The sequence below is a fragment of the Bufo bufo genome, chromosome 1 (genome assembly GCF_905171765.1).
Source record: "Bufo bufo chromosome 1, aBufBuf1.1, whole genome shotgun sequence".
Lineage (NCBI taxonomy): Eukaryota > Metazoa > Chordata > Amphibia > Anura > Bufonidae > Bufo > Bufo bufo.
The window spans coordinates 636,948,545-636,958,937 of NC_053389.1; the positions used below are offsets into that span (position 1 = coordinate 636,948,545).

General features: G+C 42.5%; 1 protein-coding gene across 1 annotated transcript in view; it reads left to right on the top strand.

Annotated features, from left to right (window-relative positions):
• ADAL (adenosine deaminase like) overlaps window positions 1–9,229 on the top strand; it is a 52,323-nt gene extending 43,094 nt beyond the window's left edge. The window contains exons 9-10 of the mRNA XM_040415767.1: window positions 186–286; window positions 8,831–9,229. Of these exons, the coding sequence (XP_040271701.1) occupies window positions 186–286; window positions 8,831–9,031 (302 nt within the window). The 3' untranslated portion in view covers window positions 9,032–9,229. The remainder of the gene's footprint in view (window positions 1–185; window positions 287–8,830) is intronic.
• Window positions 9,230–10,393: the final 1,164 nt, after the last annotated feature.

Sequence of the window (10,393 nt, forward strand, 5' to 3'; positions counted from 1 at the left end):
TTATAAAAGTTACATAATGAGTCTGCCCTGCTTGGCATTTTTAAACCGTAACATTTAGTTCTGTACTCCGTTTTTATTTAGATTTATTCAGTTTCATTGACCTTGTGGCTAGCTAGGTGTTTAATATCAGTATGAAAAATATAAAAATTACTAAAATCTAATAATGTGATCACTACTCTGCCTAGAACTCTGCTTGACCTCAAATGTTAAAGGACAGTCTGTTCCTTCATATGACAAGCATCATTTTGGATTCTGGTACAACCTGGATCATCCAACTGTCTTATGTGTAAGTCTATTAATATTTGTTACCGGTTTAAAACTTGTGTAGAACAGAATGCATGCACAATTAGATATGTGGGATTTCTGACACTGTATCATGGAAAATGACTGCATTGAGTAGGAGGTAAGGCTGCTTTCACATCAGCACTTCTTAATTATGTTCTTTTGCTCCGTTATAGGAGCAGAGGAACAAAAATAACGGAAGTGCCATATTCAGCACATAAATGACACAAAAGGAACATTACTATAATGGGATTCATTTGGGAGAACATTTTTAGCTGAGAAAAAAGTCCTGCATGCAGGTTTTTTCTCTCCGCTACTTTTGACAATTTCTGTGATGGAAGCCCCGAAAGTAGCTTCAGAAGCAGATGTGAAAGGAGCCTAATTTGATTTAGCCTAAAGTTTGAACACATCTTTCCATTCTATGGTTTTGTTTTTTTATTATCTAAATTGTAGATTCTGAAGACATGCACACGATGAAGGAACACATATGGAATTAAGTAGTAAACAAAAAGTATAAAACCAGAATATGTTATATGTTTTAGATTCTTCAAAGAATCCCACTTTTGCTTTGAGGACAGTTTTGCACACTCTTGGCATTCTCTCAGTCAGCTTCATGAGGTAATCACCTGGAATGGTCTTAAAGGAGTTCCAAGAGGTTCTGCACACCTGTTGGCTGTTTTTCCTTCACCCTGTAATCCAACTCATCCCAAACCATCTCAATTAGGTTAAGGTCGGGTGATTGTGGAGGCCATGTCATCTGACACAGCACTCCCTCACTCTCATTCTTGGTCAAATAGCCCTTACATAGCCTGGAGGTGTGTTTGGGGGTCATTGTCCTGTTGAAAAACAAATGATAGTCCCATTAAGCGCAATCTAGAAGGAAAGCCCCTTTATATTAGAAAATGAAACGTAATAATTTAATCTAATAATCACATGACCAAGTGTCATCATAAGGTCCTGTCAAGACGATGAGAATACAGACTGCCAGGAGGAGAGTCAGCGGGTGGAAACAACATTATGGAGAAAACGCTCACCCTCATTTACACTGTCCCCCTCCGACAGCAGTATTCTGGGACTTGTAGGCAAGACTGCAGCAATATAGAAAGAAGTTGAAAAGAGCAGCAGACAGTTTTAATGAATATAGTAGAGAGAAAATGCAGATAAAGATGGCAGACCAGCACAGGAAAAGCAGAAAGAAAAAAAAATGATGGGAGTGCTTCTTTAACCACCTCCGGACCGCCTAACGCAGGATCGTATTCCGGAGGTGGCAGCGCTGCGCAGAGTCACGCATATACGCGTCATCTCGCGAGACGCGAGATTTCGCTCAAAGCCGTCCCGCGCATGCGCATCGCGGGCCGGCAAAAGTTAAAGAAGAAGTTCGTCACCAGCCTGCCAGCAACGATCATTGGCTGGCAGGCTGGCGATTTTTAAAAAATCCAATCACTGGCCATATAACAGATCATATTAGTAAATATGATCTGTTATATGGCTTCTCTGCTGGTCCTTTTCGTCGGTTGGATCCAGCAGAGAAGCAGACTGAACTGTGAGTAGCACCAAACACTTCACTGTAGCCCCTGATCACCCCCCTGCACCCCAATTAACCCTTTGATCACCCCTTTGATCGCCCCCTGTCAATCACTTAGTGAAAGACAAAAAGTGATCAGTGTAAACTGTCCCTTTTTTTTTTCACTAGTATTGGCTGTTAGGTTTTAGGGATAGTTTAGGCCCCTTGGTTAGGTAGTTAGCGTCAGTTAGCGCCCACCCCACCGCACTGCAGTCACTTTTATTCACTGATTAGCGTATCGCTAATCAGCATTTGTACTTTTATAGTATCTGTAAGTGATCAAAACTGATCACGGTCAGATCTATAATAGTATTAGTGTCACCTTAGCTCGCCCTCCACCCAAAACGCAGTGTTTGCCCGATCAGGCCTGATCGGTCGCCCACACGTGCGTTCACCCACGCCCGCCCCACCGCAGTGACAAAAAAATATTTTTTTTTGATCACTGCACATTCACTTTACACGCACTGCGGCGATAAAAAAATCAGTTTTGATATTTTTTATCAACCGCAGCGGCCTCCGGTACTTCGCTAGCCTCCCCTTTGTAAGACAGGTTTGCTTTTTTTCTTGGGTAGTCTCAGGGAATACCCCTAAATTTAGTAGTCCAAAATGTCAAACAGGGGGTATTCTTCTGAAGAGGCCTACAGGATTCTGACCCAGTCGGATGAGGAGTGGGAACCCTCATCTGACGAATCTAGCGGGTCAGAATATGAACCTGTGGAAAGCAGTGGCTCTCTGACCCAAAGTTCGGACGAGGAGGTGGAGGTCCCTGGCAGCACCAGGCGTACCCGGCCCCATGTCGCTAGACCACAGGTTGCGCAGGATCCGCTTCAAGAGCAGCAGAGTGGGGCTGTCGCTGCCGGATCACGTGGTGAGGCATACACCAGCAGCGCAGCCCTTCCTGGACCTAGTACCAGCACTGCCGTACAACATGGTGAAGTAGCGAGCACCAGAAGGGCAGTTGAAGCTGGTACAGTGGCACGTGCAATAGTTACCCCGTCGCAGCCACCGCACAGACAGGCCCGTAGAGCCCCTAGAATCCCTGAGGTGCTGGCAAACCCTGATTGGCAGTCACCAACTTCAGCCGCACCAGTAGTTCCCCCTTTCACCGCCCAGTCTGGAGTTCGGGTTGAGACGGCTCAAATCTGTTCGGCCCTGGGATTTTTTGAGCTGTTCTTGACTGCGGAGCTCTTGGACTTAGTCGTGGCAGAGACAAACCGGTATGCCACACAATTTATAACTGCAAACCCGGGAAGCTATTATGCCCAGCCTTTCCGGTGGAAACCAGTCCAAGTTTCCGAACTTAAAATTTTTCTGGGCCTTCTCCTCAACATGGGCCTGACAAAAAAGCATGAATTGCGGTCATATTGGTCCACGCACCCGATTCATCACATGCCCATGTTCTCTGCTGCTATGTCCAGGACACGATTTGAGACCATCCTGCGTTTTCTGCATTTTAGCGACAACACCACCTCCCGTCCCAGAGGCCACCCTGCTTTTGACCGGCTCCACAAAATTCGGCCCCTCATAGACCATTTCAACCAGAAATTTGCAGATTTGTATACCCCTGAGCAAAACATCTGCGTAGACGAGTCCCTAATACATTTTACCGGGCGCCTTGGCTTCAAACCATACATCCCAAGCAAGCGTGCCCGGTATGGGGTCAAATTGTAGAAGCTCTGTGAAAGGGCCACAGGCTATACCCACAAATTTCGGACTATGAGGGAAAAGATCAGACCCTGGAGCCGGTCGGTTGCCCTGACTACCTGGGGAGCAGTGGGAAGACAGTCTGGGACTTGGTGTCACCCTTATTCGGCAAGGGGTACCATCTTTATGTGGACAATTTCTACACAAGTGTGGCCCTCTTTAGGCATTTGTTTCTAGAACGGATTTGCGCCTGTGGCACCGCGCGAACTAGTCGCGTGGGCTTCCCCCAACGGCTTGTAACCACCCGTCTTGCAAGGGGGGAGAGGGCTGCCTTGTGTAACGAAGAACTGCTCGCGGTGAAATGGAGAGACAAGCGTGACGTTTACATGCTCTCCTCCATTCACGCAGACACGACAATCCAAATTGAGCAAGCAACCCGTGTCATTGAAAAGCCCCTCTGTGTCCACGACTATAATGCGCTCATGGGAGGGGTGGACTTCAATGACCAGATGTTGTCTCCGTATTTAGTTTCCCGCAGAACTAGACGCTGGTATAAGAAGGTGTCTGTATATTTAATTCAATTGGCGCTGTACAATAGTTTTGTTCTCTACAGTAAGGCTGGGAGAACAAGATCTTTCCTCAAATTCCAGGAAGAGATCATCGAGAACCTCCTTTACCCAGGAGGTTCCGTGGCCCCATCCACCAGTGTAGTTAGCCGTCTACACGAGCGACATTTCCCCAGTGTCGTTGCTGGTACCTCAACCCAACCGTCACCCCGAAAAAGATGTCGTGTCTGTAGCAGGAGTGGAATAAGGCGTGACACCCGCTATTTCTGTCCTGACTGTCCTGACCACCCTGCCCTATGCTATGGAGAGTGTTTCCGGAAGTACCACACACAGGTACACTTAGCATAGGGATTGCATCTCACAGGACAGGCACACAGGGCTATTAGGGCCCTTTTACTCACAGCTGCTGCAAACCTCTCCTTTCACCTGGGATAAAGTGCATAACGTACTTTGCCACATCTTTGGGCGATTTGCGCTTTGCACATTGTCCCATGGGGAAGGAGAGGTTTGTTCTATAAAGGTAAAAAAACTAAACAAAAAAAAAATTACCGGTAAGTAAAAAAGTAAAAAAAGTAAAAAAAAAGTTAATATGTTCTGTTCTAAAGTTAATAAAGTTATTGCTTTGCGGCCTGGTTTTTTCTTTTTTTTTTTTTTTTTTTTTTTTACCTTTCAGGTGGACCAACCGATCGACTAGCTGCAGCACTGATGTGCATTCGGACAGAAGCATTGCGCTGCTGTCAGATTACACGCAAGTCGGTGTATGCGGCGCTGCAAGACGAGATTTCTCCTCTGCAGTAAAAGATACGTTTGCCGAGGCATATGAGCTGAGGAGGTGGCGGTGTTCATATACTTTGGCAAACACTTTGTATATATATATATATAATAAAAAAAAAAAATCCCGGCAATGATTTATTCATCCACATCGATTGATGTGAATGGAGAAATCGGGTTTGCCAGGGCATACGAGCTAAGTGGGTATGGATGTTGGGCGGAGCTCCTATGTCCTGGCAGACGCCTTTCCCCTCCTTTTTCTTTTTTTGGCAGAGATTTTTTCATCCACATTGATCGATGCGAATGAAAAAAATCTGTGCCGTTCATTTTTTTCTTTCAGCCCAGAGGCTGAACGGAAAAAAAAAATCTCATTACCCGTATGCTCAATATAAGGAGAATAGCAGAAACTCCTAATGCTGGGCATACATGTAATGATTGCGGAGACCCTCAAATGCCAGGGCAGTACAAACACCCCACAAATGACCCCAATTTGGAAAGAAGACACCCCAAGGTATTTGCTGAGGGGCTTATAGAGTCCATGAAAGATTGAAATTTTTGTCCCAAGTTAGCGGAAAGGGAGACTTTGTGAGAAAAAAAATAATAAATCAATTTCCGCTAACTTGTGCCAAATTTTTTTTTTTTATATGAACTCGCCATGCCCCTCATTGAATACCTTGGGGTGTCTTCTTTCCAAAATGGGGTCACATGTGGGGTATTTATACTGCCCTGCCATTTTAGGGGCCCCAAAGCGTGAGAAGAAGTCTGGTATCCAAATGTCTAAAAATGCCCTCCTAAAAGGAATTTGGGCACCTTTGCCCACCTAGGCTGCAAAAAAGTGTCACACATGTGGTATCTCCGTATTCAGGAGAAGTTGGTGAATGTGTTTTGGGGTGTCATTTTACATATACCCATGCTGGGTGAGAGAAATATCTTGGTCAAATGCCAACTTTGTATCAAAAAATGGGAAAAGTTGTCTTTTGCCAAGATATTTCTCTCACCCAGCATGAGTATATGTAAAATGACACCCCAAAACACATTCCCCAACGTCTCCTGAATACGGAGATACCACATGTGTGACACTTTTTTGCAGCCTAGGTGGGCAAAGGGGCCCATATTCCAAAGAGCACCTTTCGGATTTCACAGGTCATTTACCTACTTACCACACATTAGGGCCCCTGGAAAATGCCAGGGCAGTATAACTACCCCACAAGTGACCCCATTTTGGAAAGAAGACACCCCAAGGTATTCCGTGAGGGGCATGGCGAGTTCCTAGAATTTTTTATTTTTTTTCACAAGTTAGTGGAAAATGATGATTTTTTTTTTTTTTTTTTTTTTTTCATACAAAGTCTCATATTCCACTAACTTGTGACAAAAAATAAAAACTTCCATGAACTCACTATGCCCATCAGCGAATACCATGGGGTCTCTTCTTTCCAAAATGGGGTCACTTGTGGGGTAGTTATACTGCCCTGGCATTCTAGGGGCCCAAATGTGTGGTAAGGAGTTTGAAATCAAATTCTGTAAAAAATGACGAGTGAAATCCGAAAGGTGCTCTTTGGAATATGGGCCCCTTTGCCCACCTAGGCTGCAAAAAAGTGTCACACATCTGGTATCTCCGTATTCAGTAGAAGTTGGGGAATGTGTTTTGGGGTGTCATTTTACATATACCCATGCTGGGTGAGAGAAATATCTTGGCAAAAGACAACTTTTCCCATTTTTTTATACAAAGTTGGCATTTGACCAAGATATTTATCTCACCCAGCATGGGTATATGTAAAAAGACACCCCAAAACACATTCCCCAACTTCTACTGAATACGGAGATACCAGATGTGTGACACTTTTTTGTAACCTAGGTGGGCAAAGGGGCCCATATTCCAAAGAGCACCTTTCGGATTTCACTCGTCATTTTTTACAGAATTTGATTTCAAACTCCTTACCACACATTTGGGCCCCTAGAATGCCAGGGCAGTATAACTACCCCACAAGTGACCCCATTTTGGAAAGAAGAGACCCCAAGGTATTTCGTGATGGGCATAGTGAGTTCATAGAAGTTTTTATTTTTTGTCACAAGTTAGTGGAATATGAGACTTTGTAAGAAAAAAAAAAAAAAATCATCATTTTCCGCTAACTTGTGACAAAAAATAAAAAGTTCTATGAACTCACTATGCCCATCAGCGAATACCTTAGGGTGTCTACTTTCAGAAATGGGGTCATTTGTGGGGTGTTTGTACTGTCTGGGCATTGTAGAACCTCAGGAAACATGACAGGTGCTCAGAAAGTCAGAGCTGCTTCAAAAAGCGGAAATTCACATTTTTGTACCATAGTTTGTAAACGCTATAACTTTTACCCAAACCATTTTTTTTTTACCCAAACATTTTTTTTTATCAAAGACATGTAGAACAATAAATTTAGAGCAAAATTTATATATGGATCTCGTTTTTTTTTGCAAAATTTTACAACTGAAAGTGAAAAATGTTATTTTTTTGCAAAAAAATCGTTAAATTTCGATTAATAACAAAAAAAGTAAAAATGTCAGCAGCAATGAAATACCACCAAATGAAAGCTCTATTAGTGAGAAGAAAAGGAGGTAAAATTCATTTGGGTGGTAAGTTGCATGACCGAGCAATAAACGGTGAAAGTAGTGTAGTGCAGAAGTGTAAAAAGTGGCCTGGTCTTTCAGGGTGTTTAAGCACTGGGGGCTGAGGTGGTTAATTTGTAGTTTCTGAGGCAGGTAATGAACGTATCCTCTGCGGCAGAGGTAACACTTGGTCTTCATTTCCTCCATAAGTCAGTTTCATCATAGAGTTTGATGGTTTTCATGACTGCACTTGCAGATACCTTCAAAATTCTGAAATTTTCTGGATTGACTGACCTTCATGTCTTAAAGTAATGACAGACTGTCACTTAGTTGGTTGGTACCATAATATGGATTAGAACAGTAATAGAACATAGCCCATAAACTTTCTATTGCGTCTGTCTGGCTTACTGTCCTGAATCGAGGAGAGAGTATGTTCTAGCACTTCTCTCCGCTCATTCCAGAGATCGGTGGAGGTCTCAGCATGTTATGTCCCTTTGACAGATCAGAAGTTTTCTGAAAGCACAGTGACCTTTTAATTCCATGTGTCCCTTGTTCGTTTTCATGTCTTCATTATGAGTCTACAATGTATGAAATATGAAATAGAAGAAAACTAATGGAATGGAAAGGTGTGTCCAAATTTTTGAGTGTATGTATGTTTTTTTTTGTTGTTTTTATATTTTAACTTTATTGAGCATGTAACTGGAGAAATGTTGTAATATTTGGCATGTACACTGCACTTTTGGGAGTATGAAGCACATTTCTGAACAACTCGAGGTGTTACCTGCCCTTGTTCGCCATCACTTCTTTCTTGAAAGGTTTTACACAAACCTATATTGAGGTACTATGTGTTATGAAAAGTGGTAGACAGGAGCTTCACGAGAGTGCTGAATGCAATTGTTTTCAATGCAGTTATGCCATACCATTATCCCTATCGAATGAGTCTATCCTATGTGTTCTAGTTGTTACCCACCACGAGCAGTTTATAAATAACTTGTGAACCTCGCTATTGCCTAATGTCCAATCTTAACTGTGCCACCAAGGAGGAGCTTCACTAAGCAAAAATCACCAGAATTCTAACGCAAAAAGTGTTCCCGAAAACTGCATCAGAGAGTAACTGCATTTTCACATGACGGAGTCATGTCAGAAGTTTTGATCAGTGAAGGTCTGGATGCTGAGATCAGTCGCTAAAACGTAGGGACAGAAGCCCTCAGCTGACCGCTATCTCTCCTTGTAAGGAAAGACTGTGTACGGCTGAGCACTTCTGCCTCTTCGTTGTAGACAATTAACTGCATCTGGACCCCCACTATAAAAAACTTGAACATGAGAATAATGAGAATATGCACTTTGTTAGTTTTTCTGTATGCGGTAGCTATGCGGTCAGCTTTAAAGGGAATGTGTTTTTTTTTTTTTGTTTTTTTTTTAGACTGACGATAAAGGCGTCTTCGCTACAGATCTTTCCTTGGAGTATGAAATTGCTGCTAATGCATTTAACTTGACCCCACATCAAATATGGGATCTGTCAAACCGAGCCATCGATTACATCTTTGCTCCAGAACATGTCAAATCAAACTTAAAGGAGAAGTGGACACAGATGAAACCAGAGGTTTTCAGATGTGTACAGTAATATCCGCTGATGATGGCACTGACCAGCCTCCAACCTCAGGGACTGGAAGGTAGTTCTCCCTGAAGTGAGACTGCGTCCTCCTCTACTGGTTTACAGACTAGCTACTACAATGCACATGTTATTTTTTACCCATTGTATACAGTTCAGTGGCTGCAGTTCTTTTCAAAGAATCCCTCTGTAAGTAATATATAACTGTTTTAGTGAGTTGGTCTGGTCCTTGTCTGTGTATGCATGTGGCTCACATAAGGCTATCTGGTAATGTGTAGTATTCAGGGCAACCTCAAAAAACACTTATGGTCTACTAAAGCAGGGCGAACAGAATGCACTGAATGGCTGGTTATCCCAAAGATCCTGCTTTTGTCTCCACCTGTCACCTTTATGGATGCCATATACAGGTGAAACTCGAAAAATTTGAATATCGTGCAAAGTTCATTTATTTCAGTAATGCAACTTAAAAGATAAACTAACAGATGAGATAGACTCATTAAATGCAAAGCGAGATAATTCAAGCCTTTATTTGATATAATTTGGATGATTATGGCTTACAGCTTATAAAACCCCAAAGTCACAATCTCAGGTCCCCTTTGCTCAGGGGGTATGGATTAATTAGCTGATTAGAGTGTGACACTTTGAGCCTAGAATATTGAACCTTTTCACAAAATTCTAATTTTAAGCTGCATTAATGCAATTCCTTATAATTTGCATTACTGAAATAAATGGACTTTTGCACGATATTCAAATTTTGAGTTTCACGTGTGTGTGTGTATATATAGATATACACACAGATATACAGTAGATATATATAAATAATAGAAAAAACCACCGGCAGCACCATCCAAAGAAAAAGGGGAAAAAAGGCGGGTGCAATGTCCAAGTATGGCAACAGGTGCTTACCCTCTTGTATAGAATAAAAATCGGACTGCACTCCAGAGAAATCTTCAATAAGACAATATGTTTTATTCACCCATGAAGTGGCAAAGAGCGACGTTTCGGCTCATACATGAGCCTTTCTCCATAAAAGTTTTTTTAACAAGATATCCGTCTACTAACAATAAGAACTGTACCCACATCACAAAACAGACACGACCGTTCTTCTCCATAGCTATAGAGGTGTGTGAAATGCATACACTACACTACATTTTGCTTTATGCTTTTCCATCCCAGAACCCCATTTATCTACTGCAGACAAAATGTAGATCCACAGTGATCAGATTATACCTTTCCAGGGCAGGTTGGGAGAGGATATCCGGAATTTGATCAGCTGCTACGGACATATGCTCCATTGTGCACCGTGCAAATTTTTTAGAAGCTGTAATATGATAAAAATAAGGTATCCATATATTCACAGTTGCTATTCTGCTC